Source organism: Pelodiscus sinensis, chromosome 2 (assembly GCF_052426305.1).
Source record: "Pelodiscus sinensis isolate ZL-2025 chromosome 2, ASM5242630v1, whole genome shotgun sequence".
Lineage (NCBI taxonomy): Eukaryota > Metazoa > Chordata > Testudines > Trionychidae > Pelodiscus > Pelodiscus sinensis.
In genome coordinates, this window is record NC_143053.1 from 228,548,912 (window position 1) to 228,571,488 (window position 22,577).

General features: G+C 41.5%; 2 protein-coding genes across 6 annotated transcripts in view; one reads left to right on the forward strand and one right to left on the reverse strand.

The window, feature by feature from the left end:
* LOC102448541 (uncharacterized) overlaps positions 1–21,678 on the reverse strand; it is a 41,458-nt gene extending 19,780 nt beyond the window's left edge. The window contains exons 1-16 of one of the 4 annotated variants that reach the window (XM_089776745.1): positions 21,541–21,677; positions 20,745–21,021; positions 17,513–17,631; positions 17,177–17,305; positions 16,700–16,764; positions 16,534–16,590; positions 16,339–16,437; positions 8,194–8,261; positions 6,499–6,586; positions 5,920–5,989; positions 4,478–4,550; positions 4,090–4,173; positions 2,057–2,186; positions 1,701–1,745; positions 1,520–1,601; positions 1,336–1,428 (exon numbers count right to left, since the gene is read on the reverse strand). In XM_089776745.1, the coding sequence (XP_089632871.1) occupies positions 1,336–1,428; positions 1,520–1,601; positions 1,701–1,745; positions 2,057–2,186; positions 4,090–4,173; positions 4,478–4,550; positions 5,920–5,989; positions 6,499–6,586; positions 8,194–8,261; positions 16,339–16,437; positions 16,534–16,590; positions 16,700–16,764; positions 17,177–17,305; positions 17,513–17,631; positions 20,745–20,952 (1,410 nt within the window). In that variant the 5' untranslated portion in view covers positions 20,953–21,021; positions 21,541–21,677. Of the gene's footprint in view, positions 1–1,335; positions 1,429–1,519; positions 1,602–1,700; positions 1,746–2,056; positions 2,187–4,089; positions 4,174–4,477; positions 4,551–5,919; positions 5,990–6,498; positions 6,587–8,193; positions 8,262–16,338; positions 16,438–16,533; positions 16,591–16,699; positions 16,765–17,176; positions 17,306–17,512; positions 17,632–20,744 lie in introns of all 4 variants that reach the window. The other 3 variants (XM_089776746.1, XM_089776747.1, XM_089776748.1) reach the window with 3 other exon arrangements.
* Positions 21,679–21,691: 13 nt separating this feature from the next.
* The window catches only part of PDSS1 (decaprenyl diphosphate synthase subunit 1), a 37,640-nt gene continuing 36,754 nt past the window's right edge, over positions 21,692–22,577 (forward strand). Inside the window, exon 1 of one of the 2 annotated variants that reach the window (XM_075922549.2) lies at positions 21,692–21,904. In XM_075922549.2, the coding sequence (XP_075778664.1) occupies positions 21,776–21,904 (129 nt within the window). In that variant the 5' untranslated portion in view covers positions 21,692–21,775. Of the gene's footprint in view, positions 21,905–22,061; positions 22,148–22,577 lie in introns of those variants that run through there. The other variant, XM_006115269.5, reaches the window with a different exon arrangement.

A 22,577-nucleotide genomic window follows, 5' to 3' on the forward strand; every position in this document is an offset into this window, starting at 1 on the left:
CTTGGGGCAGAAGAATCCCAAGCATTGTTACAGGCTGGGGACCAAATGGCTAGGTAGCAGTTCGGCAGAAAAGGACCTGGGAATTTCAATGGATGAGAAGCTGGATATGAGTCAATAGTGTGCTCTTATAGTCAAGAAGGCGAATGGAATATTAGGTTGCATTAGGAGGAGTACTGCCAGGAGATCCAGAGAAGTGATTATTCTCCTTTATTCGGCACTGGTGAGGCCACATCTGGAATATTGCGTCTAGTTCTGCCCCTCCACCCCACTACAGAAAGGATGTGGATGCACTGGACAGGGTCCAGTGGAGCCTCTCCAATGATTAGGGGGCTGCAGCACATGACCTATGAGGAGAGGCTGAGGGGTTTGGGCTTATATAGTCTGCAGAAGAGAAGAGGATTTGCAGCCTTCAACTTCCTGAAAGGAGGTTCCAAAGAGGATGGAGAGAGGCTGTTCTCAGTGACAGATGACAGAACAAGGAGCAATGGTCTCAAGTTATAGTGGGGGAGGTCTAGGTTAGATATTAGGAAAAACTATTTCACTTGAAGGGTGGTGACATACTGGAATGGGTCACCTAGGGAGGTAGTAGAATTTCCATCCCCAGAGGTTTTTAAGTCCCTTGGATGGGTTGATTTAGTTAGGACTGGTTCTGCTTTGGGCAGGAAGCTGGACTCGATGACCTCCTTAGGTCTCTTTGAGCCCTATGATTCTAATGTTCTGTGTCAGGCCTAGGAGGCTGAGAAGGAAACAGGGAGGTTAACCCAATGCAGCTCTATACAGCCTTGGAACAGGGCCCGAGGAAGTGTAGGTCACATGTGCATGCCAATGACAATGAGCACTAAAAAAATGATTAAAAGTACAAGGGTCTGGGCTCACCTGAAGTGGACACTGCTTGAAAAAGAAATATAAAGTTACTGCCTTGAATAAACATTTGCAGTAGCAGAATCCTTGTCTGTAAAGGCTGTAGAACATAAACTTTGAAGATACCATATATATTTTACGAAGAACTGCTTTTAACTATCACTACACTAAATGTGGGGTTTTTTCCCATGAATATTTCTACGGTTTAAAAATATACATGTAAAAGAGCAATAAAATGTCAGGAGATGGCATCATCTTAGCAATCCTTTCGTCTAATGTGGTTCAGAAGACATACATGATATATGCAAGCATTCATGCAAGAGAAGCTGTATGTGTATTTCTGTGACTGTCCACGTGGTGACTGAAAATTTGATTCATGCAGTTTTTACTATGTTCGCTTATTTATTCCATACTCCCCTAAGTGAGCTTAAAGTCCAGTAAAATGTTTGTAAAATATCGTGTATTAATTAATACCTGAGGAATATGGAGCTCTTTCAGCTGGTTTTGAGTAATCTCACTGAGCTGCCGAAATGTCATTGTAAAATCAGCCTTTGTATCTTCCATGAGCTAATGAAATTAAATATATTTCTATCAGTGTTTTTAATATATTAGACTTCAGTTCAAATATCCCCAAAAGAATTACCAATAATTAACTCACTCTTAGAAGAAATGCAATCAAATAGTTATCGTCCTCACTCTTCCCAAGGAGACCCAATTTTGCTCTAAATAGTTCTGTAAAACTGAAAGTAGTAACAAAAATTATGAAATCAAAGACATTGTTCTGAAACCATATTCTATTGTATGTGCTTCTTTAAAATATGAGTTATGAAAGTACCTACTGGGTATAATAATGCTCAGAGTATCCCTCCAGAATCTGGGAAGCACTATAAAAATAAGGAAATGTCAAATCCTACAAACCAGTAGTAACACCAAACACACATTCAGCTTCACACTCAAGTGTGAAACCTTCCTCTGTCTTATATCTATTTATGAAGGATTTCACTCCTGTCCCTATTTTGATATTTTTCCTATATGTTTAAAAACAGTCTTGTCCCATAACATATCCAGAAAAATCTTTCGATTTAGAAATCAAACTTTCTAAAAAGATATCCCCCTTTTCTCCTACACATATGGCCATTATAATACATCTCTCTGCTTCCTTTTAAGTGTGAAAATTTTTTTAAGGATAACTTACAGCTGCCTTTGTCTGGGACCCAATAAAGGTTGTAGAGATTGTAACAGCTTGTTCAGATTAAACATCCCAACTTTTGCTTGGTTTCCTATTTTATATCTCCTTTCATCATCAGAGGTGTTTGGAACAAAATCTGTTTGAAACAAAATGTATTTCTACAACAGATTAATCAGAATAAATAACCAAAATTAAAATATTAAACTAGGCTACTTTTTCATATTTACATAGCAAATTTGTAGAAGATCTGCGGGCACTAAATATTAAATTGGAATACTCCAAACACAAGAATATTTATTTATACTGGATTAGCCCAAGATCTAACATTTGCCAAAATAAGGACTACATTCTCAAAGCCCAAGTACCCAGATGATTGCAAGTGTTGTTTTCCTACTTCAAGATGCAGAATCAATTCAGATGTTTAAACTGCCAATCTTTTTTACACTCGGAACAATGTTTCAACACAAATAATGCTACTATTAAATATCATATGGCTAGATGCCTAGAGATTCTGGACTTCCAAGCAGTATCTTTTTATGATGTAATCTAAGTAAATAAGATGCATATATTTTAAGTAATCTAGTGACACTAATTTTCTGAACCTAACATTTATTTCACAATATATATTATTATATATATGCTTCTGAAATATTTAGAGTTATAATATTCCAGTACAAGAAAATCCTCTTTAAAGAGTGGCAAATAGGCAGATAGTGCATACAGGACCAAAGGGATAAAACCACAGAATCAACCTTAGAAAGGATGCAGCATATACCATCCAGAACAGGGCCAGTTTTGCTGATCAGTGCCTATCGGGGGCAGAGCTGTCATCCTGGATGCTCCTTTTCACACTCTGAGGAAACTACTATCACAAGCAATACTAATGGGGATCAGTCCCAGGACTCAGAAGGAAACAAGAACTGTGACTATGAACACCATCTCAGCAGGTGTGTCAAATAGGAATTCTACTTTCATCTAATGATTGTTACTAGATAGGGGCCCAAAACACTATGGATGCAAACCCACTCTTCTCTCCAGCCCACCTTCACAACTGTGATTTTTCAGGAGCCAAGACACATATTCAAATCCCCAGATCTACATCCACACCTCTGGTTTCACTTTGAGGAAAGAATTAAAGCTAGAAAGGGCCTCTTTTTACGGTTTGCCTAAGGTGTACAAGATCAGATTTCAAGAGATGTTCATCATTTGAGGTTGAATTTTTATGAAAACAGTGTGATTTCAACACCACTGATTCTGACATCCAGCTAGGATGTGACTTCTAACTTCAGGTAACATAGATCTGAACACCATTTTCTGGATATACATCTAATAATTATAGATGGAGAAAGTAATGTAAATCATGCTTTCAATAATGAAAGATTTACAGTAGAGTATCATAAGTGGGCAGGTTTGATCCCCCCCATATTAACAGTTGTAGCTGTAGAGCCAAATTAATAAAATATGACATATAGGAATTAGGGATATGAATGGGTAACCAGTTAATTGCAGGGGTTGGGCAAGGAAGTGTGTGGATGGGAGCAGCAGCCCCGTAGGGGGAGGGATCCTACTTACTCAGTTAACTGGCTAAATTCAAAGTTTAACCAGTTAATTAATTAACTGGGATTTTACATCCCTAATAGGAATTAATATATGTATTTTACTTTTGGATACTTGTAGCTGTATTTGAGTTTTACAGATTTTTTTGGGATCTCGGCTATAGCATCTGTGAATCTGATGAAAGTCAGTATGAAGGAGTCTCCTTGGAAATAGGTTTAGTAGTAATAGACATTATTTGCAAGTTTTTTAATATATCATTTAAAATGCAACTTGTGTAATACACAATAAAACTGGTCTCTGACTCAGAAAGCATCTAGATGCACAAAACGTATTTTCTGACCAATGTACATGTAACACATATATGCAGGATCCATGTGCTAATAATGGTTGGGACTTTCTGAGCAAACAAAAATTATGTAACTTAACACAATAAGAAGGAATTTAATTTCCTACAAAAAAGCATATACATGTGCTATACTCACTTGGATCATAGGATTCCATAAAACCAAATGGACCATAATCTATAGTTATGGATAACAAACTGAAGTTATCTGTATTGCACACACCTAGAATTAATCAACAACAAAAATAAAATTGTCAAAATAATTTTTTTTTTTGTCTAGACACTGCTGATTTATCAAAGCAGAAAATTTCCTGAAAGACCTAGATAACAGTGGATCCAAATTGCAATATCTGAAGTTGGGCCTAGCAGATGAGAGTATCAGTGTTTATTTAAAATTTTTAAAAAAGTTTAAAATGGGGCAAAAAACCCAAAACACTTTGAGTTTATTGTGGGTAAAGAGATTTTTGACAGACAATAATATTTTACAATTACTACACCAAAAATTTAATTTAGCTATCATAGCTTACCATGAGCAAAGCCCACAGACATCCACAATGCAATCAGATTTGCTGTCTCCACTACCACTTTAGAGAAAAAGTCCTGAAATCAAACACATTTTTCACTTCAAACCCTTTCAATAAAAAATACAAATAAACAGTTTGTTATTGAATATATAATGTAATTAAAATAACAGTTGGTACACTATATTCTATTTTCTCTTTCATATTTGGGCATGTATTTTCATGCCTATCAGAAATTTTACATGGCACTCTCAATGAGATTGTGGCTGATCTTATCCAAGAATACACAGTGGTGAGTGACAATACACACATTCAGTTGCAATATTGATAATGCTAAAACAAAAGTGTTACAGTAATGATCAAAATATATTGCATTTGTTATGGGTAGAGCATGATCCTGCACTCTATTACTAGTCTAGGGTTAGTATATGAAAGGCACAAGGGGAACCAACGTTAATGGAAAATTAGCTTAACATAAAAATGTTCGTGTAAAGCAGGGGTCTCCAAACTACGGCCCGCGGGCCGGATGCGGCCCGCGAGGCCCTCTCATCCGGCCCGTGGAGACCTTTTTGTCTATGGAAAAAAAATTATGGAAATTTACGTGTATCCTGCCAAGATTAGCCGCCGCTTATGTGGACGTTATGTTTTTACCGAATTAAAATAGAGGCACGCAGTAGTGCGTTATGTTTTCCAACCGATCATTACATTGCAAAACCTTATTCGCTGCTTACTTTTTCTACTTCCGTTCACAGTCAATGAGATGATATAACGCCATCTAGTGGCGGAGTTTTTAAATGGTTTGCTGCTGGTTCAAGACTTGATTATTTTGATCACAGTTTGCCAGTTGCAGTTGACTGTTGTGATGAGGAGGTGTTGGTGTCAATTAGCGTCTGATTTCGAAACATTTTCAAGAATGAAATACGTGAAGAACAATTTGAGAACAAACTTGTCCGATGATCATCTCAGGTCACTGTTGATGTTAGGGACAACAAATCTAAAGCCAGAAATGTGTGCTATTTTGGCCTCCGGGAAACAATTTCACCATTCACACTAATACAGGTGTTCATGTGTAGTGTATCAATGTGTTATTAAATAATAACTGAATAAAATAATATTAAATAAATAATTGAAAACAACATCCATGTTTTGATTGTTTTTTATTTGGACCTCAAGTGTGTAGTCGGCCCTCGAACTGCTGTTTGATAGTTAATGCAGCCCTCGGGCTGAAAAGTTTGGAGACCCCTGGTGTAAAGGAAAAGGGCTGGGAAAGACAATCTTCACTCTTGATGTTGAAGGGAGAACTGTGAAAACATTACAGAATATTTGCAAACACCTGTTTGAAGAAAAACAGCAAGCTCATTTCAGTGACATTTACTTTTTATGACTTAAAACAAATTATAGTTTTGTTCACAATACTCATGCAAAGTGAAAGTCTCTTTTATACTCACTAGATATCTATTTGAATCATTCATGTTGATTGATGGAAAATGTTCTTGTATGATAAAATCTAATAGTGTCCTGAAAAAGAATCAAGAGTTTTTTAAGCAAAACCAGTATTTAGCACACCCAGACCCTTATGAAAATTAATCCTTATTAGCAGGGCTCGACAAATCAGTGTATCTACTCGCCCAGGGCAAGTAGATTTCAGCCAGTCGCCCCATTCACCAGCGGCATGCGCATGCGCAATGCAGGTCTAGCGAATGCGCAGTGTGGGGCTGGCGAGTAGATTTCGCTGCGGTTTGTCAAGCCCTGCTTATTAAGCTTAATTAATGGAACTACTTGTGTGTGAATTTAAGCTTGTATGTATGTTTTTGCAAGGTCAAGCCCAATGAGTTAAATGCAGCCCTTAGTAAAAATATCTTGCATTTGAATGTTTATTAAATAGTACTCCTTTCCTTATAAGAAAATAGTAAAATCAGGTGACTCAATCCAATAAGTGATCTTCCTAAAATACTACTGTACATACATTTTTTAATAGATTTTACTGATTAGAATTAATGTAATTACTATGAAGATTTCATACTAACCTTTGCAACTCCAGTTCCCTAGAATGAGCTAAAATTTCCAAGGAACCTATACGAAACCATGATTTGGCAACACGCAAGACTACTGCACCTTAAACACAAACACGGAGGTTAACCTGCTGATACTCTATTTAAATTTAAGACAAGTATTACAGCAACACATAATAATACACACACACGTGCGCACATATACGTATACACACACATACATAAAACATACACATTTTACATAAACAAATAAAACATAAAAATCAAATAGGAGTGTGAGTACATCATTAAAACAAATATTTTACCCTTAAATGTTTAAGTTGTTTGAAAATGACACATACATAAAACCTTTAAAAAAGAAATAGGAGCTTATATGGAAAACTGTGCATTTAATTCCAAGAAGAAAAAGGGGCAAATGATTATGAAATGAAGAAGAAAACCAAAAAGAGACTAAAGAAATGAATCAGAGGTTGAAAAGGGCCACATTTCAAAAAAGAGTAGTGATTTCGGTTTTCTATTCACTAGGGATGTAAAATCCCCTGTAATAGGATAACTGGTGAAATATTAAGTTTAACCTGTCAACTGATTAAACAGGGGCAGGCAGTGGGACTGGAGCATCTCCCCTCCCCTTTACCGTAGGCAGGGGATGCTCCAGCCTGGCTTCTTCTGACCCTACAGTGAGACGCCAGCTCCCTGCCTGCATGGGTTGGGAGTCGCAGCCTTGTGCAGGGCAGAGAAGTGGCAGCCCCGCCTCAGCTGCCATTTCCGGCCCCACGCAAGGCTCCTGACTATCAGCCTACAAGTCACCATGCTCCGTGGGCCGCTCCCAGGGAACAGTTAACTGTTACCTGGTAAGCATCACCTGTTAAGGGTGATGCTTACTGGTTAACCAGTTACCTGTTCACATCCCTACTAGTCACTTGTGAAAATGTAGGCCTAGAAGCATGGATCAAATGTTCAAGAAAACTCATCCTGTCAGAAACAGCATCACTTGTCACGCAATGCTAATTCAAATAGAGGAATGTATCAGGATTATTATGGAGGGCCATAGTCACCTAACTTAAAGCTGAGAAATAAGACATACATACTAAAAGAATAAAGGGGGGAGGAGAGAAAAGTCTTCTTTGGGAATTGCATTAATATACTGCAAGTTGTATATTAACTCTTTGAAACCTTTTCCAGGGGAAGGTACTGAGGCAACAACCTTCCTTCCCCTTCTATTCCTACCCTTCCCCACAACCTTTCCTCCAACATGTGCACTTTTATTTGCCATAAAAATCATAAGCAATTTTAGCTTCTCTTTTTAACATTACTTCTTCATTCTCCCTAACTCAGAGAGAAAGTATTTTGTAGCAATAATTAAGGTTAGGGTTACCACATTTCAGGTTCCCAAAAAGAGGACAACGTTGGAGGGGAGCTCCATCAAAATTCCCCCTTCACCTCATCTGTTGCAGTGGTTACAATCAAATTTGGAAAGAGAAAACACACACACAGATCAGGTGTACTTCACCAACAGCAGTCCTGAGTACAAGAATTTTAAATTAAGAAATATTTGAGGGCTGATTTCCTCAGGAGGAAAGATATATCTAAATAAAGAACTCTCTAGAAATGAGATGATACAGTGCATATTTTTGTTCTAAACATAATGTATACTTGGAAAGTGCACTATGTAAAAAAATGATTGGAGAATATTTTAAATGCATTGATTACCTCTTTCTTTTTTAACACTTCCATTGTAAAACTGATCTCTCCACACATCATCATCACTTACAACTAAGCTGTAAGAAAAACGAGAAAGCCATGAAAGATATCTCAGCAAAAATATTTTATACCCAACTCCAAGCCACTTTTGCAATCATATTTTATTTTAAAGAAGAAAGAAAAGATGAATAATTTGTGTGCTGGTATGCTTAAGACTTTATAAATTATATAAGCTGGTGACAAGATGAAGCTACTGCTTATTGCAAAATGTGTTTGTTTCACCTTTACCTTGTCTTCCAACCACACAAACCATCCTTTGTTTCTTTCATCTTGGCCATCTTGTCATAATCTTAAATGTTGAGCTCTGGTGAGAGGATTATGGGTTTTTTTTTAATTTGTACTATACAGCACCTCTCATGTTTGGGATTCTGATTATTAACTGATAGATACCATTGTAAGATAATTAACAATAGTCTCAGACTCCCAGCTGGTTGAAGGAAAATTAAAAAAGACCCAAAACACTAACTTCACAATGTAGGTTTCTATCTTGATATGAACTAGTTCTATCATATTAGTAGTCTCATGGAGAGACTTACTACTATTTGCAGTGATCCTGCTTACTGAAAAGGATCCTAACACAGATATCAAAGGGCCATAATGTGTTTTGTGAGGGAAAGGGAAAGGGTTGTAGTTTTTCATTGGCAGATGCACTTTAACTTTTCAAATATAATTTTTTTATCAATTTGCATGAAATTTTGATGCTACCATAAAGAAACTGAGTACCTCTGAAACCCTATGTCTAAACTGCAGAGTTTCTGTGCAAAAATGGCAGCTAACTCTGTTCCATAGCAAGAATGCTGTCCAAGCCGAATAGGGCAGACTCTGACACCACTCTCCAGGCCCAGCTGGAGCACAGGGTGTAGAAGGGCAAGGGCCAAGACAGAGGGTGGGGTGGATCTGAAGTAGGAGGGCCACAGCCCACCTAGGCCAATCCATGGATATGCCCCTGCCTAAAACATGTATTTTTCATTTACATCATCATGCAGAACTAAAGCGTACAATTCACTTTCTCTCCAAAATGTATTATTTCATAAGATTAACAAAATAGAAGAGAATTTTCAGCATTATTTGGCAGTCCTGTCTGTGACAGTACAGAGATCAGCAAAGAACCAATCCACACCAACCTTGCAGGGATAGCTCTTCCCCACAAGTTCAAGGAGTGGACCTCTCCAAAGTAGAAGATGGAAACTCCAAACAGAAGAGCCTTCAAATATGTTGTTCTGGAGTTATGAAGATTGTGTTTTTCAGTCTGAACAATGTCATTAATTAATTAGACACACTTAAGAATTAGTAGTTTAAAGCCCAAAATAACAAGTCAATATATAAATAAAGCCAGAAGAAGCAAATCCAATAAAGAAAGTAAAACTAAAACAAAAATGTGTATGGGATGGTGTGTATTAGCCCTTTAAGGTTCAGACAACTAACAAATTATTCCTCTACCTACAGCAGAAAAGTATCTGAGAATAGCCGGTTAAGAAGCTGAGTTTTCTTTGTAAGTAACTCTCATTACTCTAAAGACTAACAGAATATGTAAATGGTATCATCTGAAGATGTGGGCTGTGCCCACGAAAGCTCATGATACCATCTACATATTTTGTTAGTCTTCAAAGTGCTACCAGACTATTTGTTGTTTTTAAAATTTTTCCTGTTACAGACTAACTCAGCTACCCCTCTGAAGTTCTCATTACTCTAACAATTAACGCAGTAGGAGGTATGGTATCTGCTACCTTTCTCTGTGAATGAGGTCTGGGAGATTATAGAGTCTGACCAATGAGCCCACAGGAAGAACTCTTGTCCCAGTGACTAGAAGCAAGGAGATTTACCTGTATTTTTCGACTTTTTTCTGTTTTGGGTTTTTTTTTTGTATTTCTGCTTGCTAACAACTGAAAAAGGGATACCTGTCCATGGTCCATAAATAACTAGTTGTTCTGTGGAATGTTTTATTATAAGCCTAATAAATCCTAGGATCCTAAGAGGAGGAAAGTTTATTTGCATTTAGAAAATCCATATGTAATGTCCACTCATACACCAGGAAACTTCATTCCATTATGTGATATGAAGGAGCTAGATCACTGCATCTCATCACTAGATTGTTAACAGACATCTTCAGAAATAAATCTGCACATTCTCTACTAACTGTAAAGAGCCAACAGTAGGATTGTTCTGCATGCAGAAGTATGAAAATATGGGAACTGAAAACTGGTAAGTCTGAAGTTTCAGTGAATGGTTAAACTGTTCTTTCTTAAGTTAGAGATAAAAAAACAAAGGACAGATGTCTTTCAAGAAAAAAAAGACTGACCACAAAATAGAGAAATCCCACCTCATTGCTGTCAAAAAGACTGAATCCTCAAAATTAGTTCTGCAAATTAAATTAGCCAATGTTCCCAATTAGCCTAAGCTTTTGTTCATCTTATAAAAAAATATCAGAGACTGGTTAGAGATTTGCCTATTTATTTAGACTTTGTCAAATGAACATTAAAAGAATATCTAACCTAGGTATCAGATAATTAAAAATACTTCTATTTACCCAAGAGAAAAACAGCAATAGCAAACCATCAACTTTTCATTAAAAAAAAAAAAAGTCCACCAAACTCAAATCTCCCCATTTTTGCTAGTGAAAAACCTTATCTTCTGCAGATAAAAATCCAGAGTCCGTCATATACTTTACAAGACTCAACCTTCCTTTTAGTCACATTAATGGATTTTGATCAGTACCCTAAAGGCCAAAGAAGGTGGATTATTTCAGATAAGGGTTGGAATAGCCATTTTCAACGTCAAGGGACTCTCACAGTGAGCTCCCTTCCAGGAATTCTCTGCTGATCTTTTATGTATGGCAACTCAATGGATTTTACATAGACATTGATTATATTAGCCTTTTTTCTTTCAGAAAATGTTTCCCGCTATTGTTAAACTGGTGCAGTTCTATTAGTGGTACCAACAGTGAAAGCACTAGCAAAGATGGCAGCTGCCATAGTTTTACCCACTGTATAAGGTAGAACTATGTAATCAGAGTAAGCTTGAAATCTCAATAGATAAATTAACAACATGGGAGATTTTTTCTGAACAAAGGCTGATTTGGACATAGCCATGTTGGATGAATACATTAGTCAGGGAATGTGTGATGGCAACAGTTAGATTTTAGCAGAAACAAAATGAGAAAACCTCAATAATTCAAGAGAAATGGGCAAAAATCTCAACAATATGGAATGAATAGCAATAGGGAAGTGAGCAAGCACATGGTCACTCAAAACTGTGTACCTCAGAGCAGTGAAGTTTTTACTATCTTCAACAGAAACAAGGCTGCAGGGATTTTTATTAGTTCTTTTGGATCACTTGAATGCTAACAGATTTCCTGCAAATTTCCAACATAGAAATATGACTGCCTTTATTACTGACAGTGCATCCATCACTTGAGGGAGAGGAAAATACCAGCAACTGGTAATTTGCTTACAAAAAGGTGGTATCTGCCCTGGTGGGATGTCCAACACATGGATCAACTGGCTGAGGAGCCATGCAAAAGTGCCTACGCTCCTCACTGGGAACATGCTGTAGGTCTGCATTTTAAATGTAGTAGGAGCATGGCTGCCTGCCCACCCAGCTCTTACTACAGTTAAACTGCTGAGTGGTACAGTGGGTAGCTCCCGGGCCCAGCACAAGCTGGAACTGAGCACCTTCCCCTATTGACTAATCATATAGTCAATAAAAATTCTATCGACTACATCGGTGTTTCTCAACCTTTTTTAAGTACCGCCTTTAAAAAAAAATTACCCCCAGTACCTACAGTTTTCAGACACCATAGTTTTCTACCATTGCAACACATTTGTTTAAACAACTTAATCGCAGCCAGGCAGGCAATGAAAATTTTGGGTGTAAAAAGTACAAAAATAATAAAACGCTGTAAAACTTAAAACAAAAATTCAGTTTTCTCCAAATTTCAGTTATGTTGATGTACCCCCCAGATTTCTCTCGAGTACCCCTAAAGGAACTTATACCACTGGTTGAGAAACACTGGTCGACATGATTAGTTAAATACCCGCTTCTTAACATCCCTTAGCCACAGCATTTCCCCGCTGCATGGTCAGCCTTTTTTGGGGAGGCTTAGCTTCCTTGGCCTTTTATATACGCTGCTCATGGGCCCAGAGCAGACCAAATAAAGTGTTGTATCTGCGATTAAGTACAACCAGTAGGGATAACTGCCTTTACATTGCAAACTGGTACAATAGGCACATTGTTAGGAGAAAAGACAGTAGGGCTGGCACCTCACCTACCCTTAGCCCTGCATCCTCCTGGTGCCTCCCCCTTCCCTCACTGCCCCTGGCCCCTTTGCCCTCTTTTTCCCTGATGCCCACTCTCTGTCCCATTCCCCTCCTGCCCTCTGTGCCCTCACACATGACTTGCTTCATCCCCACCTTTCTCATGCCCACCCCTTCTTTCAAACCTTCTCCCAGGACCTCTCCCTTCCTCCTCGAGCCCCCAATGCCCTTTTCCTCTCCTCTCCTCTCTCAGCATCACCCTGTCCCTACTCCCACGGACACCTCCCCTCCTGCCCTTTTTCTCTGCACTTGGCCCCCTGCCATTTGTCTCTCCTCCACCCTGTCTCTTGGTGCCTTCCTCTTTCTTCCCCCTCCCCCTCCGCACAAGCCCCTTCCTTTCCCACCCCTCCCCCCTCCGCACAAGCCCCTTCCTCTCCCACCCTTCCCCCGAGTTTTCCCCCTCTGCTACCTTCTGCCTTCCACTTTGCGGGGCTGCAGTCTGCGGTCGGGCCCTGGACTCCGAACCCGAAGCTAGGCCGCACGACGCAACGTGGCGCCAAAGAGTTTTAAAGTCCCGGGCCGTGACGTTACGTCACGCCTGGGTGTCCTCCCACTCACCTGAGAACGCCACGCATGGAAGCAGCAGCCAGCGAGGGGGAGTCGCACTGAGAGCAGTGCACGGCAGGGACAGGCCGGGGCCAATGGGGACGTTGTGGGAGGACGCGCGGGGGGGCTGGCAGGTGGGGGCTGGGGAGAGACCCGGCTCCACATACTGCTGGAGCAGGGCCCCCGGCTCTGAATATTAACTCGCCGCCCATGGCGCCCAGCACACTTCCGGGTTCAGGGCGCGGGGTCCCTTTAGGCACAGGGCACCATTTGGGGGAATTGGGCGAATCAGCCTAAGGCCAGCCCTGGGGGTATGTCCCAGACACGACAGGACTGAACTGGGCTGCTGGCCAACCTGCTAAAAAAATTTACTGGCAGGGGAGGGGTGAAATGTGTGTAGCCTCTAACATTAATTGATAAGCTTTTGCTTATTGGTTGATAGACTAAACTACTACATCCCTACACCATTTACAGCCAAGAGAAGCTGTGGGAAGCAGCAGCCCAGGACACTTTGCTTCCCATAGCTTCCCTTGGTTGCAAATGATGAACCGCAGCCAATGGGAGCCAGTAAGTAAATAAACCGGAGCAGCCCCGGAGCAGCTCTCACAGAGTGGGACCACGGAAGACTTTGAGAAATGCTGCTCTAAGTTGCCACAGGACTACTCGTCAGTTTTACAATTATTTCAGTGACACTTTACCAAATTGCCAAGTACAATGTGCTAATGAATACTATGCATGCAACACATTTAGTACACAGTTAAGGAATAATGTTTGATAGTAGCACTGAAGTGAACGATTTGTTCAGACAACAGTAAAGGAAGGACATAACCTGGCCTTAAGCTTTCACACTAATGTCTACACAAATTTGTGGGTTTGCATCACTTACTGACACTCTGAGATCTTTTGTTGAAATGAGTGAACAGACCTTCTGACATGTCATTTACAAACACTGTACTCCAGCAGAGCAAGTGTGTTTAAAAATAATGTTAGAGAGGTTTGCAACCACAGAAACCACAAGAGTTTGTATTGTGACAGCTGAATGTGATGCATTTGCTGCAGAATGTTTACTTTCTCTGAACTCTGAAATATATGAGCCCCAGATATGACCGTGTTATGTGGAACACAAAATAAATGCCACAATTTTAACCACAGATATTTTGAAAGTTTTTGGTTCACAAAATTCTAAGAAAGAAAATAGATGAATGTACTTATTAAAGTTTTGATACCTTAAACAGATTCGATTTTTTAAAATATGATCACTGTTTGCTTTTTTTAAACCTGAAGGACACTAATATACTTGATTTTTGCTTTTATTTCAGATTTTGTGCCAACATAAGTTTAAAAAATTCTGTAATAATTAAGAAAAGCATCTGATTATCTTAGAGGGGCACCTTTAACCTAAAATGCATGCTATTAATTTAAAATAGTTTTCCTATCATGTTAAGAAACATACTAAGGTTACTGCAACTGAAAGATATGGAAGACAAAATGGTTTTCTCTATTTTTGCCATTTGTTTTCTTTTTTTATGACAGTACTTGAAGATCATTATTTTCACCTTTTTTCCATACATAGTTATTTAAACTATGTCTAGACTGCAGGCTTCTTTTGGACGAAGCTTTTCCGGAAGAGATCTTCTGAAAACTTCTTCCGAAAGAGAGCATATACACAGCAAAACCACATTGAAAAAGCTGAATGGGTGCTATCTCGCATTTAAGCTGTAATTACTATGGATGGAGTAGCCACCAGGGCACCTGTGCTTTTTCCTCTTCTTGCGAAAAAACTCCCTCTTCCCCGTCCACACACACCTTTTTCCAAAAGAGCTCTTTCAGAAAAAAGCTTCTTCCTCGTAGAAAGAGGTTTACCAATGTCGTAAAAACTCCTCTAGTCTTTCGATTTTTTTTGAAAGAATGTGATTGCAGTGTGGACGTAAGTGAAGTTTTTTCGGAAAAACGACGATTTTCTGAAAAAACTCTACAGTGCAGACATACCCTTAAGCTCTCATCCTGCAAAGACTTTCATGGGTGCTTATTTTATTCATGAATAGTCTCACTGACCACACATATCCCTGTAAAGTGTGAGCACGTTATTTATAGCAGGACTACTCAGCATGTGGCTCACTGGTTGCATGTGGCCTACGGCCTGTTTGTTTGTGGCCCACAGTGCAGTTTGGGTTTATGTGGGGCTCAACACAGGTGGGATCCTTTGAACATGGCCTCCACTGGGAACACGCTCAACAATGGCGAGGCATCTCCCAGACGGGGTAAACTTTGAAAGACGCAAGTGGATGGGCTGGCTGGAACAGAGGGGTACAGAGTGTCGGCATTTCTAGCCCCCAGGGAGGAGGTGCCAGGAGCGCTGGAGCATTGTGGGAAGTGCTTTGTATTCATGCCCGTCAGTGTGAAAGAAACTATTTGCATATATATATGCAGGTATATGCAACCATACTTAAGTTGCGGCCCTTGACATGTGCTGTGAGTATCATTGTGGCCGCTGGAGCTTCTAAAATTGAGTAGCCCTGATTTATAGGATCAAGAACTGGGTAAGCTAGCTCATCCTGCTCCTTGCACTGGTATTTCATACAGCAATACGGGAGAGTAAAACGTTTTTGTAATGGAAATTGTGATTATACCACCAGATAAAACTGAAAGAGAAAGTTAGTGGCAGATGCAGTTTCTCAAATTAATTTTATCTCATTTTTGAGACCTGAGAAGATTTCACACTGATGGTGTCCTTTTAAGACATAAACATCTCTCCTCCTCTTTTGCATCCAGCTGTTCACCCCAAAACAGAGAAAGTTACAGCTAATAGTAATATCAACAAAAATGTATTTGCAAACCACTTCAGAAGCAAAAGTGAATTAATTCATAATGAAAATTCTCAATCCTAACAATCATGAAGAAGTTTTCTGCATGCAGAGTTGCAGTTAGTGCTAAAATATACCCCTTAAGTTTTTTACATGGGGAACATGTCTTCATACTTCAAACTTCTAAAATATCTTAAGAAATTTATCTCCTGTCATCTGAAGAAGTGAGTTGTGCCCACGAAAGCTCACGATACCATCTACAATGCTTTGCTAATCTTTAAGTCTATTTGTTGTTTTTTAAGTTTTTTGTTAAGAAAATGGCTATTCCAGTTCATTGATGCTAGCTCAAGCCAACAAAGCCCAATCCCAAAACTCAGTTTCATTATTTCTATAAATACAAATGCTGCAAAAAAAGAAAAGATTGGTAATACCTAGCTGCTCTGCTTGTAGGAATTCCGAGGTAGTGCATGGCCTCACTGCACAAAAATTCTCGCACAGAGGATCGAAGCACAGCTCTTCCATCACCATTTCTAAAGAGAACAAATGGATTGTGAATATTTCGTCTTTTTTAAAAATATGTAGAGAAAACATTAAACTTCTGTCTATGTGAATTAACTCTACTATACCTTGAATATGGAGTCTTTCCTGAACCTTTCAAGTGTAATTCCCATCTTTCACCAAACCTACAAAAACAACTCCAGGATTTATAATGATCCATACTGGGGTAGCCACAGGTCAACCAAATATTGCATAAAAAGCTATATGAACGTTTTAAAATAATGCATGCTGTACCTGTTTGTGTACACTCCAATCAAGTGGGCTCTTCCATCACCAAGTTGTCCTGCCCAGTTACCAAACTAACAAGAACAGCAATGAAAAAAATGAAGTCATTTTCTTTTGGCTAACATGTACAAATACTTTATTTACAAATATTTTAGCACAACCTAAATGATACAAACTTAATGCTAATGATTGCCTGAGCAACTATAAGGGATGGATTCTAGAAACACTGCTTCAATATAATCCTGCAAATACTTACTGCTGAAGATTTATGAAGGAAATCTGTTTATTAACAGGAGGAAACTGTGACCGAGATTTACAATTCCCCCCCTTGTCTGCACAGTCCCTTACACAAGACAGCATGTAAAATTACTATCTAGCCCTTAATGATCACCGACTTTTTTAAAACAGATTTTCAAGAGATAATTCAAATTCTGAAGGCCCACACCTAAATGCATATTAGCATGAGAAATAACTGGAATTAGTTACCTGATTACCTCCATACCTATGGGCCAGAGGAATAGACCCTAATACCACTTTCCCACCACTGACAAACTGAAGAAAATCATCTGTTTCTTTGATAGATGCATCAAAGTCTAAAATATTTTCCAGAACATCCTGAAAAAACCAAAATTATTTCAAAGTTATCAAAGTTCCAATCGCAGTGAGATTTTGTTTACACTATTATTTGAGTTAAGAGACATCACTAAAATGAAGGTGTAGCATATACATAATACATTTTGTGTTCAAAATTTTCTATTAATTTTAAATATACATATTAATAAAACAGGAACACTATATCCTAGGAAATAAATAAAGCCTAACCTTTGAAACTGCTACAAGGAGAACTCTGGATTTAAAAGGAGTAGGGTAAGCTACTGAAAAAATGCAGTCTTGTACTGTACGAACTGAGTTTTCTTGAATAGGATCAACTGGCAACATAGCTGTAAAAGAAATCCAATGAACCTTTTAAAAACACAAATTAACCACATTATTAAAAATATATTATTTTCCATAAAATCAAAATGTATATAGAAGATACAGGGCCAAATAAATAGCAAAACTGAAACATATCCATATTTTAGACGGTAAGGGCTGGATCTGCATTTATGGATAGGATATAGTGGAATAGTTTATATTACTTATGTCTTCCAAAACAAATCCAGAGTCATCTGGCAGTCAGTCCCCTCCCTCGCCCCCCCACAACTTAGAATAGCCTTGGGGCTGCTCCAGTTATAGTGGCTAGTGATGGTACATCTACACAGCAAAGGAAAACCTGTGGATGATCACTGCTAGATAACTTGGGCTCATGGAGCTCTGGCTGAAGAGATGTTGCATTGCTGTGTAGACTTCTGGGTTTAGGCTTCAACCCAAACTCTGGGCCCTTCCCACCCGGAAGGATCCTACAGCCCAGGCTCCAGCCCAAGTCCACAAGTTTACATGAAATAAAACAGCCCAGCAGCTTCAGCCCCAATCAGCTGTCATGGGTCAGCCACAGAATTTTCTTCATTGCATAGAAATACTCTAAAAGGACATTTCAATAGCCAGGAATTGCCCCAGTGTAGCCACACCCTCTTTTCCCGACAATCAAAGTCCCCTATGCAATACAGTGACTAAATGTTCCAATTTTATAGGGACAATCCCATATCTGGGACTTTGTTTTAGGTGCCTATTACCCCACCTTCTGTTCCAATTTTTCACACTTGCTGTCTGCCTGGTGACCCTACTATGCAATGAAGCAAAACAACTGAAGTCCCCTATAGAGTGCATAAACATAGATGGCATACAGCTAGAATACTGATCTGAAGATTCCCTTGTGAAAGAGTAAATCTCCAGTTAGCCAACTTAAAGGATATGTTTACACTTAATGGGGATCAGCGCTGCAATTTAGCAAGTCCTGTGAAGACCTGCTAAATCAACCTCAGATCACTCTCCCATTACGCCGGTACACCAGTGGAACAAGACACAAAGTAAGTCCACAGGAGAGCTTCTCCCATCAACCCAGTGTAGCAAAGGCACTGCAATAAGTTGACCTAAACTATGTCAACTCCAACGACCTTAGTCATACAGCTGGAGTTGCATAACTTAGGTCAGCTTAGCCCCATAATGTAGTCAGACCTTAAGACTGCTTTCTGTAGTGCAAAGGAGACTTAGCAGGGCCCAGTTTGTGGCTCTTGCTGCTGCATGGCCTGTCCATTCCAATTAGGGATGTAAAATCCCATTTAACCAGTTATGTTTAATCGCTTAAACTGAGTCAGTCACGGGGTCCCCAGCCAGCCTGGAGAGTCCAACCCCAACTTCCTGAAGCGGCTGGGGCTACTATGGTTGGATTGGAGGGTGGTGCTTACTGGTTAACCATTCACATTCCTAACTCCAGGGATGGGCAAGATACGGCCTGCAGGCCAAATCCAGCCCACTAAGCTGTTTGATCTGGCCTGTGGCCTGCCCTGCTATGCCCCCACCCATAGGTCAATCAAGACCCGGGAGTAGGGGAGCATTCGAAGCTTCCTCCCCCACCAGAGGCACACAGCACCAGAGGGAACCTCCAGCTGTCCAAAACACCTGGTGGTTCCCTCTGGATGCCATACCTCCCAGGTGAGATGACAGGGAGAGAGATCTCCTGTACTCCCCCAAACCACAGGGAATCAACGTGAAGTCTTCCCCCACCTCTGCATGCAGTGCCTAGAGGGAGCTGCCCCTTGAGCCCGAGAACCTACCCCTTCCACCTAAGGCCTGCGACCCCTACCAACATTGGTGAAATGGCCCCCCTACAAAAATTATTGCCTACCCCTGCCTAACTTAAACCTCAAATATTCCCCCAAAGTTACTTCCCATCCTGACCAGATATAGAAGTACAGAAATAGCATATTTTATGACAGCAAACTTGTGTTAAAAGTAATCTCACATGGGTTTTTGCTGTAGTAATTTAACAATCCTTTGCTAAATGTACCTGTTAAATTTCCTAATATACATTTTCACAAGTAATATACAGTGATTGTTAATAAAATATGTATAACTCCTGAAATTTGTTGCTAGAAATATTATTCAAACACTGTCATTAAAAAAATCTCTTATGGATGGCTATCAAAAAGTGTGCTTTTTTTTTTTTTTTTTTTTTTTTAACAACTACAGTTTAAAACTCTTTAGACTGGGACTCTCTGGTAATCACAGATGTTCCAGAAACAGAGTGCCCCAGTGGAGGGCTAGCACCTGAGACCCCTGAGGGCTGACAGGGCAGTGAGAGCTGCCTGGTATAGCACCAGAGCCCGGAACATGGAGGCAGTGGGGCTGCCAAGTGTAGCAGCAGAAACTGGGCGCAGAAGCGGGAGCCTGGCAGACAGAGGTGCTGTACCGGGCAGTCCCACCAGCAGGATTCCACCCCAGCAGAAGGAGCCTGGAGTACAGAGGTGGTGGGGCTGCCCAACATGGCAGCAGGAGCCTGGCACACAGCAAGTGCTGGCAGGGCAGTGAGTACCAGTGGTAGAGGGGGAGCTGGCCAGAAAGCTGGCAGTGAAGCGAGGGCTGGAGGGGGGGAGGGCACTGGTGACAGGAGGCCAGAAATGATCTCCCCTGGTCCAGCAAAATCCCTCTTCCAGGATCAATCACGTCCTGAGGGTGCTGGACCAGGAAGGTCCAACCTGTACATGCAATTTCAGTATCTGAATAGTTATCTCTGCAGTTCAATATTACAATATATTTTTGATAATTGTTATATTCAATCCTATAGACAGGAGACTCAAAGTTTTAATGCATTTAAAATAAAGTTCACAACCAGTTTTGCATTAACCCCAACCGGTACAGCCCTACCCCTTCACTGGACAAGCTGTACTGTTTAAAACCACTACCAATCTATAATACAAAGATTAAAAGAGTAAATAGTTTGCCATGGTCAATTTTGGTTATAATTTTTAAAGTAGTACATGAGCTTGATACTGTCTCTCCCTAACCAGCAAATTCAGTTCTTTTCAAATAAAGCTGGCTGCAGGCAAATTTTATAATCATTTTAACAGAGAGCACAGTCCATCAAACAAAAATAATTGTGCAATATATAATGTACCTATGAGGCTATCTGAAGAAAGGCTCCACACCCCAACACTATTCGTATTTCTTTCACAATAATCTTGGTTAAGGTTAGATTTATTGCTGAAAGGACATACATGGCTGAAACTCTCAGCTGCATCTATGAAATCCAGTAAGCAGCATCCAGCCTGACACACCAGTACCACCCAGGTGAGCAACCAAGGGACTCCAGGGTTCCAACCCATACCCTGAAGCTTCCCTTTAAAGAGGCCCAGGAGTCGAAAACTTTAGTAGTGTGACCAAGGCTCTTCTTCCTTCAGTCAAGGAAACGGTTCGTTAAAGTCAGACAGACTAGGTGATACACAAGCCTTGTATTCATGTATAAAACGGAGACGTTTTCCTCTCTCTCTCCTTCCTCATCTCTCTAGCCCCAGCGCCAGGGAAAGTTGTCTACTGTTCCCAAACAGTTTTCTAGGGCTACGCAAAACTGGTTTCGGGGGACTTGGCTGTGCCAGGAAATGGAGAAGGGTTTCGAAAAACATTTGAAAAGCGAGACCGGCCTGGCCACGCTTTCCGGCTCAGCTCTATGGCCCAGCACAGTCTCCAGGCCCTGCTCTCCGCAAACAGAATCGGCGCGTGGCCCGTGCACGGCCTGGCGGCGCAGCAGCCCAGGGTGAGGGTGGCTCCCCGACGGGCGGGCAGACCCAAGCGCTGGCCGAGGGGCGTCCACAGCGCTGCGCTTCGGCGGCGCTTCTAGGGCCTGGCCCTCCACGGGCGCGCTTGGAGGGGAACAACGGGACGGGCCTGGGCCGAGCCGCGCAGGCGGGGCTGACCCTCTGCGTCTTTTTCCGGGGCCCGCGCGGGCAAGGGCGGGGGTTGCTGGGCAACGCCCAGGGGCGCGGTGGCGGGCGGCTGCCCCTCACGTCCCGATGGCCGTCGCGATAGCCCCGCCAGCCCAGCCCCCAGCAGGCTCCTCCCCCGGACCTGTCCCGCGGGAAGGGGCGGCCCAGCCGGGTTTCCGTGTCCGGGTCGCGGCGGGGCCGGGAGGCGGCAGCGCTGGGAGACGCCATGGCCTTGTGGTGGCGGCGCTGGTGCTCCCGGGCGCCCGCGCTCGGCTCCCTCCGCAGCCTGCTGGAGGCCGAGGGGACGCGACCCGGCTCCCGGCCCCGGGCGGGCTGGGCCGCGAGGGATGCCGAGGTGAGCGAGCCGGGGCTGCGGGCGGCTAGAGGTCACAGGGAATGAATGGGAACCGCGGGGCGGGGCACCGGGCTAAGCGTGCGAGCGGGGTTATGTGGCGCAAGGGCCACCCGCGTAGGGGCGGGAAAGGGGCACTGGCCTAGTAGGCTGGGGCACGAGGTGGCGGGAGACGAGCGAGGAGCTTGTCGCGCACGTAGCTGGTGTCTAGCGGCGCATCGGACGGGTGTTCAGCGCGTGTCACGGGTACAGAGGGCAGGGATGTGCAGCGGGATTGGGCGTGCGAGGGTTGGGCTGCCAGAGCGCTGGTGGCCGTGTTTGCAGGCAGGGAGGGACAGAAGGGGACATGAACAGAAATAGGCGTTTGGGGCACGTTTATAGAACACGGTACTCTCAAGCCCTTGCCTGTGGTGGGAGAATGCTGGCCAGTCATCTGACAGCTTCTGTTGCACCCACAAGCCGCTGCACGTAGCCGCCAGGCCTTGAAGCTGACGAAGTGGGTGTGTTGTAACCTTTCACATAAAAGTACTTTCCTACTGTTATATTGCTATGGCCTATAATGTACTTAGAGAATGATTTATAATTGATATGTATTGGGCAATACATTGTTCCATTAAAATTCCCCTGCATTATTGCACTGCTTATCTGCTTGATTGTAGTAATGCCTAAAAGCGAA